Here is a 22,041-nt window from a genome sequence, read left to right as displayed (position 1 = left end):
GTAGAGACGGGGTTTCACCGTGTTAACCAGGATGGTCTCGATCTCCTGACCTCGTGATCCGCCCGTCTCGGCCTCCCAAAGTGCTGGGATTACAGGCTTGAGCCACCGCGCCCGGCCTATTTTATTTTATTTTATTTATTTTTTGAGACAGAGTCTCGCTGTTGCCCAGGCTGGAGTGCAGTGGCGCAATCTCGGCTCACTGCAACCTCCGCCTTCTGAGTTCAAGCGATTCTCCTGCCTCAGCCTCTGGAGTAGCTGGGACTACAGGCATGCACCACTACACTTGGCTAATTTTTGTGTTTTTAGTAGGGATGGGGTTTCACCATGTTGGCCAGGCTGGTCTCGAACTCCTGACCTCAGGTGATCTGCCTGCCTCGGGCCTCTCAAAGTGCTGGGATTACAGGCGTAAGCCACTGCGCCCAGTCACTCTAAGCATTTTTAACATTATACCAAAGAAAAGCCTACTCACTATTAATCTAAATAGAAACTCTAATATGCTCATTTTAGGAGAGAAATTCTCAGTTACATGCAGGGTTCCTGAGGTTAATCTAAATTTATCTACTTACCTAAAGACTTTTCAAACTCTGATGTGTTTGTTTTTTTCTATACTATCCAGAACCACCAGATGATGACTTTTTGGAAATATTAACTTGTCTACGTTACAGTGCCCAGTTACTCCATCAAATATTAATCTAGATGGTGCTTGTGAAGGTAGTTTGCTGACATAATTAAAGCCTCTAATCAATTTAAGTAAAAAAGACTATCCTAGATAATCCCAATGGGCATAAATGAATCCTTTGCAAAGACTTTAAAACAGGGCTGAGGTTTCCCCAGGAGAGAAAAGAAATTCTGCCTGTGGACCACAGCTTTGGCTTGTGCCTGCAACAGGTTCCATCCTGCTCATGATCTTCTCTTCCTGTAGCCTCCACAGGGATTTCAGTCTTGCTTAGCCAGCCCCACGATTTTACAAGACTATTCTCTGCAATAAATCTCTTAATATATGTAGGCATATATCACTATATGTACAAATACACATATAAATCTCATAATACATGTATGCTTCTGTGTGTGTTTATATATGAGTGTGTGTATATACGTATTTATCTCTGTGTGTGTGTGTATATATATATATACACCTACTAATTCTGCTTCTCACTGGATTCCAACTAATATGCACCACAGTACGGAATGTGAATTTAGAAGTACTACTTCTTAGATTTAATTGGGGAAATATTTTATATTTATAGATATATTAGTGGGCTTACCCAATCCTCCTTTTAAAATTTCAAGGGGTCAAGAGAGTAGTACAACACTAAATCATCTTCTGACAAGAACTACTATTTTCTGTAACAGCCAACATGGGAAGGAACTATTCACTTATTTCTTTCGATCACAAAGAACAGGCCTGGGAATCCTTCACAACACAATCTGAACCATTTAATACTGGAGATCCTTTTATAAGAAGCACTATAAAATGCAAAGAATAGTAAGGATTTTCTTGAGTTCAATTATTGTAACAGTCTCCTTTTATTTTTGCACTTAGTGGGTAGCTGAACACCCTTAAGAAATTAATTCTACATGCTGAATCTACGGTGTGGCGCTACAGTTACATTAGTTGAGGAGCTATTTAAGGAATATTCCAGCATAAGAACAACTAAATAAAAGGTGGGCTAGAACAAAGACTAAAACAATTACAACCAGCATTATCAGAACTTTACCAGAATGAACACAGACCGATTTTATCAAAAAGTAAGGTACCTAAAGAGGTATAGTTCAACTTGACATATAATCAGCTGTTCTTTAATTCTGATCAAGCACAATTCAACAAGCCCCAGGAGTAGCAAGAGCAGCAGCAGCAATTCACTCTAGTGTAGACTGTAGCCTTACATAACGCTCACTGTCCCAGGAAGTCCCGAACCAAACCCCCGATGGTACAGGGACAGAAACCTGGCACGGAGGGTACAATCTGTAGGAGACTGGCTTTCTGAGAAACAGCCACGGACAAGGGGCAGAAGGAGCATACACATATAAACACACAGACACCAAAAACCCCAATGGAACAGGACCATGATAAAACAAAAAGAAAAATGAAGAAACTCAAATGATAAATTACAGGCAGCCAGACATACACACAGGAAATAGTGAAATGGCAACACAAGAAGCAAATGATTAGTAAGAAACACAACGGCCACACACATGCAAATCAGTACTAAATCTGGGAACAAGAGGTAAAATATAACTCCAACTGTCTGTGACAAAGAATGCACTGATTATCTCCTAAAATAAGCAGAGCTCAGTTTATAAAAATCGCATTCAAGGGCATAAGTGAAAACTACAATCTACCTTAGTTTGTAAGCAAGCCATAATACTAAATATAACCACTTCTACTTAAGACATTGGGTCCAGACGGGGTAAAAGAATAAATCACCTAAGGGTAGGCAGCCTTCAAATAACAGTTGCCAGGAAGTCCAAAAAGAACATAACTAACCTTGGCGGAACAGAAAGAAAATTGATTTGGAATTTACAAACCCCATTTGATTAGCCCTGGCTCAACCACTGTGTCACTTCAGCAATAACTTCTCTGGGCCTCGGTTTCCTCTTCCATAAAATGCCATGCTAGATCACTTTCACAAATTCTATGATTCTACTGTTTATTTAACATCTTAAACTATGTTACCAAGTAACAAATTACAAAGCTGGTAGCAAAAGCTGAGTTATGAAAGCTGTTTCCTCTTTTTTTTTCCTCCAGTAGCCAAGAAACTGTGTTAAATCCTAAAACAAAATTATAATGCTATAGGGCCAGAGGACAGAAATGTACAGTGCTTTTTCCAACTTTTATAAGAGTTACATTCTGTGGAAAGAGTAAATCATTTACAACTCTTTCTCAAAATGCGAGAAATATAGTGACTAATAAAAGCTGCTATTTGGTGTGCTTTGGATATCAAATACAGACTTGGTCCTATTTCTTACTCTCCTTCGGTTCACATCCATCTCCCAAAAATCAATATTGGCACCAAAAATGAATCAAAAACGTTTTCAAGCAAGCTGCCTGGAATAGCAAGCAGTAATTTCAAATGTAGATTTCTAATAAGAAATTAAACCATAAAACTTATTCAAGGAATTTCTTTTCTGAAATATATTTAGTGGGAAGTCACTAATCAATCAACAGCACCACATTTTAATATCTATGCAGTACTGCTGCAGATTCCAGGCCTTTCCACAAGCAAAGAGAGGCATGTATTCATGTAAGTACATAAGGGGTGAGGGGTATATACACATGCATGCATGTGTGTGTTGCGGGGAAGGGTGCAGTATAAAAATGAAGACATAACAAACGCACATAATCTAATCTTGAGGCTATTTTAATTTTAAAATTCTGACTTAAAAAATTTTATCCATATGTCGTATCCAGAACTGAACAAAATGAGTAGAGTCAATATCAAAATAAAAGGAAGTAAGTGACCAGGTAATCAGTCCGTGTTATTTACACTTTCAGTACAGTGAAGGAGAACTGTGAAGGTTAGACTTCATAGTTTTGGTTTCTTGAAAATTAAAATTCTATGACTACAGAATAGGAAAAAATAATAACTTCAGAGGACAATATCAAGTCTACCACTAACCCCAAAACTTTAAAACTTAGTAAAAAATTTATGGAAGTACTCTAACACTTCTCAGCCTTTAAGATCATTAAAAAAATATATTCTTAAGGATCAGTCCCCAAAAGGCCAAGTAGATTAGTGACGCCGTTCTGTCACTGTCAGTCTTTCTGGCTGTTCAGAATATAGGTGATCAATAAAGTTCTACTGGCAGAGTTGTTTCTGCATACTTTTAAATTTATATTAAATATGTGGTGTAAAAGAAGAGGTCAAGAGGCACATGCTTGACCTTTAGCATAAAATAGTAAGAAAACACACCAAAAAACTTCTAGGAGACCTGTCTGCCCAGATCTGTTAAAACACAGAATATTTTAAAGAATTCCAAGTCAGAGACAGCTTCATAAAAAACACATTCGTGGCTCCTAAATTGTCCTCAAAGTGTCTCTCCTCCTAATTTTGATCTAATGCACTGAAGTAACAGTTTGTTTTTCAACAATAAAAACTGTGAAAAGTCTAAAAATTTATAGCCCAAGAGAGCATTAGCTCAACAACAAAGGTCTAAACCAGTGATAAAAGATTAACTCCTTATGCTTGAGGATCATTTGGTCATTACATACAGAAATTAAAAAGTAGACATCTGTCCTCTCTTGATTTGCCAGTAAAAAAAAAACTTTAAGTTTAAATTAATGAATACTTTCTCTTTTGCCAATCAATGATGTTACAGTCCACAGCTTCCCAGTTTATTCCCATTCTATGTTGCCTTTTAGATACCGCAACAGAGAACGTACACTGACCTAGAGAAAAATGCAGCTAATACAGTAATAGCAAGAACTCGAGAACCTAAATTAAGAGTCAGATATTGAAAAAGTATGTCCCCAAAAGTGTACTTTTAACACCATACTTTAACCTCACGAGTCCCAATCAGCTTCCCTTTCTTACCTTTCCAACTCAGCTATCTTCTTATCTTTGTCATTCTTCTCATTTTCCACCTCCTTCAAGATTTCTAAGAGTCGATCAACTTCTGCCTGGGCCTTGCTAGATTCATCTTTGTACCTGGTGATCTCTCTCTCCAAGTGCTGTATACGGTCACTCATCTCTGGACTGGCTCTGGCTTCCAGTGCTGCCTCATGCGCCTACAGAGAGAAGCATTTCAATCCTATCAGATACACACAGGTGGCAATGGGCAAACCATGTCCCAAATAATGATTTATATTCCAATTTAAGTACAGAATTATCAAATACCTAACAGCTAGTTTGCAATTTATAAGGTCTTTATCTGCTTAAGTATTATATAGACAAATATTAGTAATAAATGGAGAATTATCTTAGGTTCCAAGTAGATTAGTTGTTTTAAATAATACATCTCTGAATATTATTAAATCAAAAATCATCATAAGCCAAAAGATGCTGCAGAGTTTACTGAGACAAACTAACAAGTCGTTGGACTGTTGTTATTGATCCCTCCAAGATAATACCAAAAGGCTACACCAGGGACTCACTGCTGATCGTATAGCCGGACCAGTGCAGAGACCTAATTCCCACTAGACCCTAACTTCCATTTCCATTTCCTAGATGCTGCTTTACCTAACGTGTGAATCACATGGCCTTGGGCATGTAGAGTCATACAGATACTGTGAGTGTGATGTCATAAAAATGTGAGTTAGGTTAAGAAAATAGCTGCTACCATCACACAGGTACCTCCCTCATGCAAGGACTAGAGAATTTACAAAATAACATGGGACAAACAAATGAATTCAGAAATCAAGAACCACACTTAAGGATGGGCTCTGTGGCTTGAGCCTGTAATCCCAGCACTATAGGAGGCCCAAGCAGGGGGACTGCTTGCAGCCACAAGCTGAAGACCAGCCTGGGCAACACAGCAAGGTCCTATCTCTACTGGAAAAAAAATTGTTTAAAAAAAAATTTTTTTAAAAGAACCACACTAAGATCTGAGAAAAAATTTTTTATTCAGGATCCTATAAAAGTCAACTATTATTATTAATGCAATCTGGAATACAAAACAGTTTCAATAATTACAAACTAATTTTCAAGTCCTTAATTGTCTTCTGGAATCTTTAAAGCCATGTATGTATAACGTATTTAATGAGAAGACAAAAGCTAAGATGTTTTATTTTTTCTTATTCAATAGACAATATATTTAGTCCCTTAAAATGGTGTGAAAAACTATTAAAGGAGAAAATATATATTCTTAGGAAATATTTCAGAAAGCTCTGAAGCAAAGTATCTTGAGTAAATGAGAAATGTCTATATAAATTGTATTAACACGCTTGGTGAAAGCAACAGCTATACTTTTAAGACAAGTCATTTCCTAAGTTTATTTGTTTAAGGCTTCACACATGTAGAAAAAATCTTTTATCTGTCTTAAATATAGGCTTCCCTAACACTTAACCTTGATATACATATGAAGTATATTTTAAGAAACAAAAATCATGTAAGTTTGGAAGGTAGGAAGAGATCACTGTTCTGCACTGAATGTTGCCCAATGTCTGAAATCAGTTGTTTCACATGGTTTCTGTTTTTGAGTTGTTAATTGTAGGAGGGAAATTCCTGTAGCAGTCAATCCTTCATGGGTGGAAGAAGGCGATAAATATATCTAATAGAAAAGGAGAGAGGGAAGAAGAGTATAAGGAGTACCAAGATCAGGAGATTATTTCAATAGAAAGCTGATCATATTACACATAAAGAGAGGGGACAACAAAGGGGAAGAGATTGAAGATGCAAACAAAAGCAGAAGTAACTGAGAAAACTCTTAGTATCCACAAAGAAAGAAGGCGATGAAATAGACAACAGGAGGCAGCTTGATGTAGGGGCACAAAGACTGTGTAAACAAACGTGAAGGCCAGCTGCCATTTAATGTCACTGAGATAACTCTGATTTGTAATAATTCATTATAAATTATTTACTATAACTCCACAAATATAACTACTGCATATCAGCATTCTGAGCCTTCATACATGCTAGCGAGTCCTTACTTTGAGATCTCAGCTTAGAAAGTGTCACTTCTGTTAGGAGGTACTCCATGACCTGGACCTAGGTCAGTTCTCTTTGATATAAGCGTCCCTCACACCGTGTGATTTACTACAATTACCTTCGTAAGTGTCTATCTTCCTGATAGAGGCTATAAATTATATGAGTCAAGGGACAGGTCTGTCTTGTCCACCACTATATATCCTCCGTGCACAGTGTGGTAACTGTCAGAGTAAAAACTCAATTATTTGTAGAAAAAATGAATATGCAAAAGTAGTGGGCTAGTTTCCATTTGATTTAAAACAGTCCCTAGGTCTAAATGGTAGGAAAAGAAAAATGATTGGGAAGAGGAGAAATTAATCAGTAACTAAATATAAGTGCACGATTAAATGTAGCCAGAAGATGATTAAGACTATCAAATGAGGCCAGGTGCAGTGGTTCGCGCCTCCAATCCCAGCACTTTGGGAGGCTAAGCTGGGAGAATTCTTTGAGCCCAGGAGTTCAACACCTGCCAGGGTAACACAGTAGGACCTCGCCTCTACAAAAAAATAATAAAATAATAACAATAAAGATAATAAAAGAATACTAAATGACAATCTTTAAAGACAAAATAAATCAAGCTAAAAAAAAAAAAGATACTATAAACCTTCCCTTCCTTTATGACAACAAATTCTATATCAGAGTAGTTTACATCTAAACTCTTGCTGAGTTAATTTGTACTTTAAAATAAAATTCTAAGAATTTTAAACCACCTTAATGATCTTTACAACTTCATAAATTACAATACAAACTCCAAAAAAGGCATTATTTTTCAAATCAGTGTTATAAGCATCCCTTTAAAATGGACTTCTAAGCCAGGTGCAGTGGCTCACGCCTGTCACCCCATCACTTTGGGAGGCCAAGGTGGGTGGATCACCTGAGGCCAGGAGTTTGAGACCAGTCTGGCCAACATGGCAAAACCCCGTCTCCACTAAAAAATACAAAAATTAGCCAGGCGTGGTGGTACACACCTGTAATCCCAGCTACCTGGGAGGCTGTGGCATGAGAATTGCTTGAACCCGGGAGGTGAAGGCTGCAGTGAGTCGAGATTGTGCCACTGCACTCCAGCCTGGGCAAGAGTGAGACTCTGTCACAAAAATAAAAATAAAATGGTTTTCTAAATTGTGGAATATAACATTGAATTCAAGATGCAAGTATTTCTTCTGTCCACAGAGTCACTTATCATGGTATCAATATGAAAGGTATTTTCTGGATGAAGGTGTTTAATTTCATGGCTTCATTTTCTTCTCCCCTTTCTTACCCACTAAGTTCTAACTATACGTTAACCTATGCTTTAAAAATGCAGATCATCTATACACCTTGCTTTTAGAATGTGAAAAGGTCAAGAAGATTCAGAAGCAAAAGCTACAAACTTTAGTGAAATAACAATATTTGTATAAAATGTCACCTTTGGACAAGAGAAGCTGATGTAACAGTGAATAATCCTCCTTAAAATACTGAGTTAAAGGTTAAGCTCTCCATCCACAGGCCTTGTTCTACTGAAAAATACCTACCTTTAACATTATTAAAACCTCAGTACTCATACTCATACACTGGAGGCAGATTTTGTTCTTTCATATTTCATACATGTTATAGTAAAACATGCAAGATTGCAAAAACATGCAGATAATCATATTCCCATAGAAATCAACATTTTCACCACATAAGCTATTTAATGAGAAAGTAAACACTAAGACAAGTTTTTTCCTTATTCAATAAACAACAAAACATATTCAGTCCCTTAAAATGGTTTCAAAAATTATTAAAGGGGTAAACATACATACTTAGGAAAGCTCTGATTCAAAGTACCTTGAGTAAAAGAGAAATGTTCATGTAAATTTTGTTAAATGCTTTGTGGAAGCAACAGAGGTACTTTCAAGATTAAGTCCTCTACCAATTTCTTTTGTTTCAGGTTTCATCAGTTGTCAAAATTCAGTTACTAAGCATGGCCTTTATAAAAGACTCTATTGGCAGATACATGATTTAATGTGTTAGCAAAACTGTACCCTAAACTGGTGTGTCTAAAAGCCACAACATGGTGGAAATAAAAGCAACGAGAAGCAGTCCTGAATTAATTAACTCACTAGGAACAGAACAAAGCAAAAGCAGCAGAAACGCAAACACTTTCCAAAGTACGAGGAACCTTTTCTATTTTGTAGTCACCTCAATATAGTTCAGAGGAATCATTTAAAAAAAAAACAGGCCGGGCGCGGTGGCTCACGCCTGTAATCCCAGCACTCTGGGAGGCCGAGGCGGGCGGATCACGAGGTCAGGAGATCGAGACCATCCTGGCTAACACGGTGAAACCCCGTCTCTACTAAAAATACAAAAAACTAGCCGGGCGAGGTGGTGGCGCCTGTAGTCCCAGCTACTCGGGAGGCTGAGGCAGGAGAATGGCGTAGACCCGGGAGGCGGAGCTTGCAGTGAGCGGAGATCCGGCCACTGCACCCCAGCCTGGACGGCAGAGCGAGACTCCGTCACAAAAAAAAAAAAAAACAAACAAAAAAACAAACCTAGAGTTCCTGTTTCGGGAAGGGAGAGATGAGAAGGTTAAGCATATTCATTTATCTATAGGGTGATAAAAATATCATTCACACAAAAGCCAGAAAAAAACTATCAACTGAGACTTTATGGCAACACTGGCGAGGCCACTGCTGGCTTGGATGAGAGGCTCCGCGCTATTACAGGATGCTGAAGACAGTAGGAAGCATCAGGGAGAAAAGAAGACAGAAAAGTAGAGAAAATGGTTTTAAGAGTAGGATAATCAAGGGAAAGAAAATTAATGGTTAAAAACATTTTAAAAAGCTTCAACAACAAAAATCAGAGCATAGAAATAAGTATTTCACTCTACAAGGAAAAAAAAAAGAATTAAGCATTTTAAAAATTCTGATAACTCAAGGCTGAGCATAGTGGTCTTGCTCCCAGCAGTTTGGGAGGCCATGGCAGAAGGATCTCTTGAGGCAGGGGTTTGAGACCAGCCTAGGCAACATGGCAAGACCTCTCCATTTTAAAAAAACAAAAGGCCGGGCGTGGTGGCTCACGCCTGTAATCACAGCACTTTGGGAGGCCAAGGCGGGTGGATCATGAGGTCAGGAATTCAAGACCAGCCTGGTCAACAAGGTGAAACCCCGTCTCTACTAAAAATACAAAAATTAGCCAGGCACGGTGGCACACGCCTATAAACCCAGCTACTATGGAGGCTGAGGCAGGAGAATCACCTGAGTCCAGGAGGCAGAGGTTGCAGTGAGACGAGATGGCGCCACTGCACTCCAACCTGGGTGACAGAGTGAGACTCCGTCTCAAAATTAACTTAGCCAGGTGTTGTGGCATGGGTCTGTTGTCCCAGCTCTTCGGGAAGATGAGGCAGAAGATCACTTAAACCCAGAAGTTTGAAGTCACAGAAAACTATGATTATGCTACTGCACTCCAGCCTGGACGACAGAGCAAGACCCTGTCTCCTAAAAACAAAGAAAAAAAGACCAAAAAAAATCTGGTATCTCAAAAGTTGAGTTTCAATCCTTTCCTTAATAAATTCTGAGGACATTATCTCATACTGAAGACATGGAATGCCAATATTCAGATACAGGATATAAATTCTTAAGCTATAAATAGGTCAAAAATGACTTCAATTATCATTACCTCAAGACCAGTCATTTCCCACTCCAAACAAAACAGAGAAGAAATCTACTTTAAAAATGTCAATGATAGGCACAGGCTTTTGAATAAATGTAAACTAGAACACTAATAATACACTAGTAATAGTTTCCAAGAAGAAAATATGCCAAATAGTCCTTTATGTAAATCTACACATAAGCTGTAAACCAAAAAACAGAGCCTAATGTAGAAGGTGAAGATAACGAAATTCTAGGCCTCATAAGCTGCTATGAAAAATTAAAAGTATAACAAGTAAAAAAAACTTTCTGACAACATGTGCCCTGTCTTTTTTAGAAAAATGCTAGGAAATTAACATTCTCCAAAATGAGATAAAATCTGAAACAGGATATTTAACAATTGTTCTGAGTCTCAGATCTTACTACACAGGTTAAATTAGAGAATACGCCCTCACTTATTCTTCTTTTTTGTGTATGTGAGATGGAGTTTTGCTCTGTCGCCCAGGCTGGAGTGCAGCGGCGGGATCTCGGCTCAATGCAACCTCTGCCTCCTGGGTTCAAGCGATTCTCCTGCCTCAGCCTCCTGAATAGCCGGGATTACAGGCCTGCACCACCACGCCTGGCTAATCTTTTGTGTGTTTTTAGTAGAGACGGGGTTTCGCCATGTTGGTCAGGCTGGTCTCGAACTCCTGACCTCATGATCCGCCCGCCTCGGCCTCCCAAAGTGCAGGATTACAGGCGTGAGCCACCGTTTTCTCTTTTTTTACGAGATGGGGTCTCACTCTGTGGCACAGGCTGGTGTCCAACTCCTGACATCAAGTAATCCTCCCACCTCAACCTCCCAAGTAGCTGGAATTACAGGCACGAGTTACCGCACCCGGCAGAAGTCTGATTCTAATGGAAGAAAAATGTCAGGTAACTGAGATTTTTACACTGTCGTCTCATATTTCACCCACGAGGGAGCTGCATATTTTAATTTTTCTCTGAACTGTCAATTTTCAAAGACTTGGGGGATTATCTTGAATAAAATAAAGTAGGATAAGAATGCTAAGATAATTAATTCAGGTATACATGGTATTTTTAAAGTTTGGGGGATTATTACTCCATTGGTAAATTATTTCATATAAACATGCCAAGGCTATGCTCTTATTTAAAGCAAAGCAAAAAAAAAATGTGAAAAATTTTCTTTAACCTTTTTCAATTGTGATTCCATTTTCAGACACTCCTCCTTCTTCTGCTCCAAAGCGATCTCTAGTGTCTTAAGCCGTGAGTCCTTTTTCAGTCCTGAGGACGCCAGAGAAGAAGCATGCTCTTTCAGATCCAGAAGTGAAGCCTAAAAGAAGCAACACACATCTAGAATAAATAACTATAAACAAAATAGAGATTTAAAATTTTAAATTTATCGTGGTAGCTGTAATTTCCTTTCCATTACCAAATGCTGACATATTTCCATTTCAAGGAAATTCATCATGAAATATAAAACAATATTAACTCTAGCTTTCAACTCTTAACAAATAAGATGGATTCTCAAGAAATACCAATTGAACAGTGATTTAAAGAGTTCTGTCAATACATACCCATTCTACAAAATAAACCAAAGTAGATCAAGCTTTGTGAATGTAAGTAGTCAAACCTCAGTAGCTACATTAACTTAAACAAAATACATTTTTCAGCCAGATACTTGTAATCCCAGCATTTTGGGAGGCTGAGGCAGGGGGATCACTTGAGGCCAGGAGTTCAAGACCAGCCTGGGCAACATAGCAAGACCCTGTCTTCACAAAAAAAAAAATTTTACCTTAGCTGGGCATGGTAGTGCACACGTATAGTCCCAGCTACTTGGAAGACTGACATAGGAAGATCCCTTGGGCTCAGGAGTTCAAGACTGCAGTGAGCTATGATAACGCCATTGCACTCCAGCCTGGGCAACAGAGTGAGACGCTATCTCTTAAAAGAAAAAAATAAATAAATCACATTTTTCCCTATTAAAAGAAAAATTCTATTAGGAATTTAAACTTCCATAACAATTCCTAAAGATATCAGAAAGAAAATCCACAGAAAGATGCTACAGTTCATGCATTATCACCATCTGATTACACAGCATGAGGCATCTTTGCTCTTCAGGTCATACTAACAGGATTCTCCAAAAGCAAGATTCAAGTAGATTAAGTCACCCAATTTAATAGCTGTTGTGTTCTTTGATAGTTGGTATACATAAAATTTCCTTCTTTTGCATATTCCTTTTATCTGTCAACTTTCTTATCTTTAGCACACTAGTTCTCCAAATGTATCTGAGCTTCAGTTACTTTAGGTCTATAAAAATATTAGTAAGTAAAAAACCAACATAAAACATAGTAACACTTAGAAAATGAATGAACCAATCCACTACGTCTCTGCAAAGCTTTCTGAAATATTCCTTAAGGTATCCACAAAAAGCCTGCTAAAAGAATATTAAGCATTTTCCATCGAATACTTTTGTACATGCATTATGAAAACACCAACAGCATACAGACACGTGCAATGATTAAGCAAACAAACTAATTCCATTTTGGTGAGCTTAACCTCTTTCTCTGAAAGGTCGCCTTGCAATAGGCTGACTTTTTCCTTCAAGTCTTTAAGATCTTTTTTGTAGTTATCAATTTCCTCTTGCTTCTCGCGCTCATCTCTGTCCCTCTGCTCCTTTAAGCGTTCAATTGTCCGCTCCTGATGAGAGAATAAATCAAGATGTGAGGAAATTCCCTTTTGCACTTATATGACTGTAATTCTGCTATTAGCTGATAAAATTTCAAACTTCTATGTTCAAAAGACAATGGTAAGTTTTTAAAGAATCCACTTTTTTTTTTGAGATAAGAGTTTTGCTCTTGTTGCCCAGGCTGGAGTGCAATGGCATGATCTTGGCTCACCGCAACCTCCGCCTCCTGGGTTCAAGTGATTCTCCTGCTTCAGCCTCCCAAGTAGCGTGCCACCACACCTGGCTAATTTTGTATTTTTAGTAGAGACGGGGTTTCTCCATGTTGGCCAGGCTGGTCTCGAACTTGTGACCTCAGGTGATCCGCCCGCCTTGGCTTCCCAAAGTGCTGCAATTACAGACATGAGCCATAGTGCCCAGCCAGAACACACTTTCTAAATAATTCATCCTTCTTATTCATCTTGCCATAACAAGGACATAGCTTTATTCATTTCAATCCCAAGGTTTCTTTTCTTATAATCTCAACTGGTATTTGATACCACTAAAGTATTCTTTTGGAATATTTCCGTTTATTCAATTTCCAGGTAACTAAAAGCTTACATATACACCCTAAGGGCAATAACTATCAAACATTTCTTCTCGATATATTACTCACATGTCGCCTACAAGGCAATGGGAACAACTCACAACTCACACACCGAAAAGGGGGAATGGGAAAGATGTTGATATATTGAGTTTAAAATATAAAGGAAGGTAAAGAAAAGAGAAATCATCAGAACTTTCTGTCAACAGATACTCAAGAAGTTTGAAAATCAGAGCAATTTGGCCAGGTGCAGGGACTCATGCCTGTAATCCCAACACTTTGGGAGGCCGAGGTGGGTGGATTACTTGAGGTCAGGAGTTCAAAACCGGTCTGGCCAACATGGCAAAACCCCGTCTCTACAGAAAACACAGAAGATTAGTTGGGCATAGTGGCTCATGCTTGTAATCCCAGCTACCTGGAAGGCTGAGGCAGGACAATCGCTTGAAACTGGGGGGTGGAACTTGCAGTGAGACAAGATCACACCACTGCCCTCCAGCCTGCGCACAGACTGTGACTCTATCTTAAAAAAAAAAAATTTCCCCTTCACACTACATATGTCAGCAAGAGCACACAGCAGTTCTTTTCCCTTTTGCCCACAGGGATTTCTTTTGTATTCTACACCCAGTCTTAGATTAATGAGAACGCAGAAAACGCGTGTGGAGTTGGGGACAGTCACTCACTTTCTCTGCAAGGGCCTCCTCCAAAGTTGTCAAGGCAGTGTCAGTGTTGGTGGTGTCGGCCTGCAAGGATTTGACCCGCTCTTTCAAGCTGCTCATCTGCTTTTCCTTATCTCTAAGCTGCTCTTGAAGATTTTCAATCTAAATGCACATAAATATTTAAGGGAAAAGAGAGGACATTTATAAAAACACAGCGGCACAATCAAAATCATTTCAATTTGAAAACAGTTCAGGGTTGTCTGTGTGTGCGCGTTCTGTAGAAATCATTTAATCCTAAGAGTTTCAGAATTACATGCAAAACCTTAAATTTGTAGGCAAATTGAATTTGTAGGAATTTGTAGGCAAAACAAAAAAAAGGTACACACGTGTATGGACACACACACACACACACACGCACTCACACACATACACACAAATCCCTAACAAAATAAGAAAAGTAGCTAGCAGAAAAGATCCAGTATAGAGATGGCCACGTAGAGAGGAAAGCCATGAGGACTAGAATTACTTCTAATATGACATTGTAAATGCCAAGAGGGATTCCTTGACAAAGAATAAAGGGAGGACAGAGAATAGAGCAGCTAAACAGCGAGAAAGACAAATCAGCTATATAAAGAAAAGGCTGTTCTTAAAGGCTAGTGTTATGTCAGTTTTATATCATCTTTTATCTAAGCAGCAAACATTTTCACAGCCATTCGTTCATACATACATGCATTCATTTACTTATATCATCTTTTATCTAAGCAGCAAACATTTTTGTGGCCATTCATTCATATACACTTATATGTGCTCATTTACTCAAAAACCATTTGTTGAATTCTTTATTACATGCCGGACACAACGGATATGAAGAAAAATGAATAGGCTCGTTTTTATTCCACTATGAGATGGTAAGAAAATGCATCATCACACAGCTGAAGCCAAGCTACAGAAGAGCTTGTGTACCAACCTAAGGAGCAAAGACGCTTGTGTACCAACCTAAGCAGCACAGACTTTATTCCAGAGAGGGGAACCATTAGAGATTTTTAAGCACAGAAATGGCCTGGCCAATTCTGTACTTTAAATAAGTAACAGTGCCAGTGTTGGCAGTGTCAGCATGCAAGGACCCGACCCATTCTTTCAACAAAAATTTAAGAGGACTTCGCATATAGACATCGAAAACCATTAGAGTTTGTATCAGTTCAGGCAAGATTATGGGGACTAAACATACTGTGAGATAACATTGTGGAAATAGCGCGTTATCACTCAAGCACAACAAGCAGCATGTTATCACTCAAGTACAAGGAGACTCAAGTACAATAAAAAAGTATTATTCAAGTATAATAAAAAAATCAAAACTATAAGGAAATTCTGAGGAGCTATCCTTAATAAGCTAAAGGAAAATTATAAATAAACCAACTACTCACAAAGTTCATTCATTCACTATATACACACGAGTTCAAATTCCTGCCATAGATCAGGCACTTTTCCAGTTGCTGAGGAAACAGAGCAATGAAAACAGACCAAATTCCTGCCTTCATGGAGCTTACATTCTAGTAAGGTAGATAAATGAATGACGGGAGGAGGGAGGGAGTGACTGAAGAAATGAATGAATCAATATAGCGTAGGGCAGAGATAAGTTCTATGGAGAAAAATGAAGCAGGAGAACATAACCACCGTCTCCTCTTGAGCTGATACTAGAACTACCTGATTTTTCTACATGGTTTTCAAAATGCAAGATAAACGTTATCTCCTCTAGGAATAGTCTGTTATCCTCACCCCCACGAGAAAAACTTGATCATTGTCTGTACCCCATTAATGATACATATACATGTATACATTATGTATAAATACACACTCCTCCATTCTTCCAGGTATCTATATATTGATCACACATCTCCATTCCTCCATCTATCAATCATTATAGCACTGATTAATGTATGTAGCCATATGTAATTCTTTGTTTTATACATGTCTCCACAAGTAGACATGGATCCTGCCCCTCCATCTGTTTTGTACCTTCCTATATGGTACATCTCAGATCGTAGCAAACATTAATCAATAAATGAATATATAAGTTTGGACTTTCATAAACTGCATTTAGGGATTCACAAAAACTCTTGCCAAGAACGGAATTACAAAACAATCCTGGATCCAATTGTCAGGTAGTTTCTTACATTAATAAATTTAGTACAAGCTCTTTAAGGTACCTCTCTAGAGTCAAGAAGGACTTGACAGGCAGAACAAAAAAGCTAAGAAAGAGATTTGGTAAGTTTAGAATAGGGTACACGGATATGTTGAAGCTTACATTTTCACTTGTTAACAAAGAGATAATCATATGGGTGAACCACTGAATTGCCCAGTAAGAGACCAAAGCCTACTGTAAGAATTGAGTTCATCCCAGATGGAAAGCAGTAATAGTCAGACACTACTATTGAAATCGCATCTGGGTCAACATTTAGGGAAACTCATAACCATTAAAGAGAATTTCGCCACTCAAAAATTCAGTACTCTATATACGCATATACCTTCATTTCTTATGCTTTGCTTTATTGCTCTTCACAGGTACTGGTTTTTTACTAACTGAAGGTTCGTGGCAACCCTGCGTTAAGCAAGTCTATCAGCGCTACTTTTCAACAGCATTCTAACTTGGTATCTCTGTCACATTTTGGTAATTCCTGCAATATTTCTCATTATTAGTGTGTCTGTTATGGTGATCTGTGATCAGTGATCTTTGATGATACTATTGTAATTTATTTGGGGTGCCATAAACTCTACCTGTATGAGATGGTGAACTTAAGAAACGTTGCATGTGTTCTGACTGTTCCACTGATCAATCATTCCCTCTCCTCTCTCCCTGTGTCAGCCTTCCTATTCCTTAAAACACAACTACATTGAAATTAGGCCAATTCATAACCCAACAATGCCCTCTAAATAGTCAAGTGGAAGGAAAAGTCGCATATCTCTCACTTCTAGTCCAAATTTGGAAATGATTAAGTCAAATGCTGCAAGCAGAGTTTGAAAAGTAAAAAAGATTAAGCTTAGTGAGGATGGCATGTCAAAAGCCAAGGCAGGCTGAAAGCTAGGCCTCTGGAACCACACAGTCAAGTCACTGAAGGAAATCAAAACTGCCACTCCAGTGAACACACAAAAAACAAATCAACCTTATTGCTGATATGGGAAAAGTTTACTGGTTTGGATACAGGATCAAACCAGCCACAGCATTCCTCAAGCCAACGCCTAATCCAGAGCAAGGCCCTAACTTCTTCATTTCAATGGAGATTGAGAGGTGAAGAAGCTAAAGGAGCAAAGTTTCAAGCTAGCAGAGGTTGGTTCATGAGGTTTAAGGAAAGAAGCCATCTCCATAATCTAAAAGTGCAAAGTAAAGCAGCAAGTGCTGATGGAGAAGCTGCAGCACCTTATCCAGGTCTAGCTAGGATAATCAGTGAAGGTGGCCTGAGCAAACAATGGACTTTGAATGCATTTGGTTGGTGCAAAAGTAATTGCAGGTTTTGCCATAGAAATTACTTTTGCACCAACCTAATAGATGAAACAGCCTTCGGCAAAAGATGCCATCTAGAACTTTTATAGCTAGAGAGGATAAGTCAACGTCTGGCTTTAAACCTTCAAACATTAGCCGGGTATGGTGGCCCATGCCTGTAATCCCAGCTACTCAGGAGGCTGAGACGAGAGAACTGCTTGAACCCAAAAGGCAGAGGTTGCAGTGAGCCAAGTTCATGCCACTGCACTCCAGCCTGGGCAACGAAGCAAGACTCTGTCTCAAAAAGGAAAAAAAAACAAAAACAAAAACAAAAACAAAAACAAACAAAAAAAACACAAAGAAAACAAAGCTTCAAAGAAGAGGATGACTCTCTTGTTAGGGGATAATGCAGCTGGTGACTGAAAGTTGAGGCCAATGTTCATTTATCATTCTGATTAAAGAATTCTTTAAATTAGTAATTAAAGAATTACTCTGCCTATGCTTTATAAATGGAACAATGAAGCCTGGATCACAGCCCATCTGTTTACATCATGGTGTACTTGGTGTATTAAACCCCCAGTAGGTGGAGACCTACTGCTCAGAAAAAAAGATGCCTTTCAAAATATTACTGCTCATCAACAACGCATCTGGTCACCCAAGAGCTCTGACAGAGATACACGGAGATTCATGCTTTTCTTACGCCTGCTCATACAACATCCATTCTGCAACTCATGGATCAAGGAGCCATTCTGATTCCTAGTCTTACTATTTAAGAAACGTATTTTGTAAGGCCATAGTTGGTGATTCCTCTGATGGATCTGGGCGAAGTAAACTGAAAACGTTTTGGAAAGGATTCACCATTCCTGATGTCATTAAGAACATTTGTGATCCATAAAAGGAGGTCAAAATATCAACATTAACAGGAGATCAGAAGTTGATTCCAATCCTCCTGGTTAACTCTGACAGACTCAAGACTTCAGTAGAAGTCGTCACTAAACATGTGGAAATAGCAAGAGAACCAGAATTAGAAGTGGAGCCTGAAGCTGTGACTGAACTGCTGCACCCTCATGATAAAATTTGAACAGATGGGCCAGGCACGGCGGCTTACACCTGTAATCCCAGCACTTTGGGAGGCCGAGGCAGGCAGATCACTCGAGGTCAGGAGTTCAAGACCAGCCAGGCCAACATGGAGAAACCCCATCTCTACTAAAAATGCAAAAAGTTAGCCAGGCGTGGGGGTGGGCGCCTGTAACCCCAGCTAACTGGGAGGCTCAGGCAGAAGAATCACTTGAACCCAGGAGGCAGAGGTTGCAGTGAACCAAGATCACGCCATTGCACTCCAGCCTGGGTAACAATAGCAAAACTCTGTCTCCAAAAAAAAAAAAAAAAAACTGACAGCTGTGGAGCTGCTGCTTCTGAATGAGTAAAAAGAGTTGGGTTTTTTTTTGTTTTTTTTTTTGTTTCTTTTTTTTTTGAGACAGAATCTACTCTTGGTGAAGATACTGTGAACATTGCTGAAATCACAACAAAATATGTAGAATATTAATAAACTCCGTTGATAAAGCAGTGCCAAGGGTTGAGAGGACTGACTCTAATTTTGAAAGAAATTCTACTGTGGGTAAAATGCTATCAAATAGCACTGCATGATTCAGAGAAATCGTTCTTGAAAGGACGAGTCCATCGACGCAGCAAACTTCATTGATGTCTTTAAGAAATTGCCACAGCCGCCCCAACCTTCAGCAACCACCACCCTGATCAGTCAGCAGCCACCAACACAGAGGCAAGACCCTCCACCAGCAACAATATTATGACGTGCTGAAGGCTCAGAAAATCATTAGCGTATTTTGCAATACAGTATTTTTAAGTTATGCACATTTTTAGATATAATGCTATTGCCTACTTAATAAACTACAATATAGTATAAACATAACTTTTACATGCTCTGGGAAGCCAAAAAATGTGTCTGACTCATTTTATTGTGGTAGGGACTGAATCTGCAATGTCTCTGAGGCATACCTGTACGCACAGAACACAATGCCTTGGTGTTTACATGTTCAACCAGCTGTGCAGGTCATTCCAGTTGCTAACATACAGGCCTTACACAAAGAAAAGCTATGGCCATGCTGCTGACTAGACTTTCTTGTCAAGAAAGGGCAATACAAGAAACATTATTTAAAATGAAATTTCACAGAACCAACCAAGTTTTACAAGACGACAGATTGGTTTTATGAGCCTACCTAATATACAAACACCCCTTACATACATAATAAGGATAATACCCTTCTTTCTACTCCATCGTCTGCATCTAGGGAGAAATTAAGGAATTAAAATGTTAACAATTTCACTTTTATACCTTATATGTAATTAAACTATTAAAGGAATCCATTATTCTTTGCTAGTAAACATTTCTGCTGATATACTCAAGTGCAGAAGCTGCTGAACCAGGTAAAATCCCATCAGCAAATTCTCGACAAGCTACTTTCTTTTTTTTTTTTTTTTGAGACGGAGTCTTGCTCTGTAGCCCGGGCTGGAGTGCAGTGGCCAGATCTCAGCTCACTGCAAGCTCCGCCTCCCGGGTTTACGCCATTCTCCTGCCTCAGCCTCCTGAGTAGCTGGGACTACAGGCGCCCGCCACCTCGCCCGGCTAGTTTTTTGTATTTTTAGTAGAGACGGGGTTTCACCGTGTTAGCCAGGATGGTCTTGATCTCCTGACCTCGTGATCCGCCCGTCTCGGCCTCCCAAAGTGCTGGGATTACAGGCTTGAGCCACTGCGCCCGGCCTTACTTTCTTTTTCAATTACCCATTCTAGACAGACAGACTGTGGAGTCGGAGAGGTGAAAAGGCTATTCTTAGACGCTTATTTACTTCTAAAAGAAGAGAAACAAACATTCATAGTGAAAGGATCTCACAAAATAAAAAAAAGAAGGGTGGACACTAAGATTACCTCCTCTGGGCAAGTTGCCATCAGTGAGGAAGACCTGAAATAGACCCAGATGGGTGTAAACCAGCTGTGCAAGCACGGAACAAACCCAAAACATGAGAGGGGTGGGAGGTGGGTGTGTCTATAAAAATACTTCTCTTTCCATTGATCCAGCATCATGATGGATAACATTTGAGCCCCACTGAAGGCTCCTGTGACACATCCTCACTTTCCTTGTGATCAAGGACCTCAGTTGATATGAGTCACTAACCAGCTGAAGTATGAATGTTACCACATTATTCTTGTCACTATTCTCTTCTTTTTCACCAAGCTAAAGCTGAGGTTGTAAATGTTGTTTCCTCTGACAGTCCCATACCACAGTATTTCAGTATGTATTATGCCATTTTATAAAATATTCAGCAGAGAGCCTATTCTACACTAAGTTCAATAATCCACAGGATCTGAAATACAAGATTTATAAGAAGCTCTGAACAGCCAAGAGAAAAACTGGATCCATTATGCACATGCTAGAAGATAAAGATCAAAATGATTGTTCAGAATCATGTGTAGCGGAAAAATACCCTTTTAATATGCTCGGTATATCTAGTTTTTAAAAAGTCTCCATTGTTTAGGACTATAAACCACAGAATCCCTAGAAAACAGTAACAAGAACAACAATGATAACAGTGGCGGTGTGGAGGCAGATCACAGGAGCAGCCAACACCTAAAAACGTGCCAGGTACTGGTGTAAGGACTTTATATGTAATAATGATTGAAGCATCACTACAAGACTACGAGAAAATCACTAGGCAATCTAGCTCCAGAATCTACTCTTAATTACCACCCTATAAATAATACATTCTATGGTGAAAAACTGAAAAAGTAATCACATAAAGCATCTTTCCATAAATGATCTTATGATTATAGTGTTCATTCATAGAGTATATCATTACTACGATCATGTATTTAAAATGTACCCGCTACTGAAGCAAAGAATAAAAGAAACCCCAAAGAATGAGGTACCAAACCACTGCAAATGGAAAAGTACATTCTTCATGGATGAAACATACATCTAATCACCATACACTAAAGCTGGTGGGCAGAGCCAAAGATACTTGACGTAAGGATTTCAGGACCACGATGTTATTAAAATAATCTGTTTAGCCTAACTTTCAAGGCTAAAGGAAGCTAGTTTATTTACAGACAGATAGACCAAGGAGAACTTGCTAATAAAACATTTAAAAGGTTTTTCTTCTGTTACATAAATTAGTTTTAAAATTGAAAATTAATAAAACAATTGTAACAGAAAAGGATACATTTTATAATCCCATGGGGGTTTTTTTTGTATAAACTCTCCCTGACATAGAAAGAAATCACTACCATTAGCATGTATTCAATTTCTCTACAAGCAAAATTTCGTAGCGATCAAAGGAACTGGCATTTATTCCACACACCTGTGCCCTCAATGATAACAGAAGCGGGGT

At 38.8% G+C, this 22,041-nt stretch overlaps 1 protein-coding gene across 4 annotated transcripts in view; it reads right to left on the bottom strand.

Moving 5' to 3' along the window:
- The window catches only part of ERC1 (ELKS/RAB6-interacting/CAST family member 1), a 500,457-nt gene that overhangs the window by 340,659 nt on the left and 137,757 nt on the right, over nucleotides 1-22,041 (bottom strand). For all 4 annotated transcript variants that reach the window (XM_077953260.1, XM_077953262.1, XM_077953261.1 and 1 more), the window contains 4 exons: nucleotides 14,184-14,321; nucleotides 12,794-12,934; nucleotides 11,427-11,567; nucleotides 4,536-4,729 (listed from right to left, as the gene is read on the bottom strand). In XM_077953260.1, the coding sequence (XP_077809386.1) occupies nucleotides 4,536-4,729; nucleotides 11,427-11,567; nucleotides 12,794-12,934; nucleotides 14,184-14,321 (614 nt within the window). The remainder of the gene's footprint in view (nucleotides 1-4,535; nucleotides 4,730-11,426; nucleotides 11,568-12,793; nucleotides 12,935-14,183; nucleotides 14,322-22,041) is intronic.

This window comes from Macaca mulatta, chromosome 11 (assembly GCF_049350105.2).
Source record: "Macaca mulatta isolate MMU2019108-1 chromosome 11, T2T-MMU8v2.0, whole genome shotgun sequence".
Classification (NCBI taxonomy): domain Eukaryota; kingdom Metazoa; phylum Chordata; class Mammalia; order Primates; family Cercopithecidae; genus Macaca; species Macaca mulatta.
Note: the sequence above shows the minus strand (reverse complement) of the source record. Positions and strands in the feature narration are given on the sequence as shown.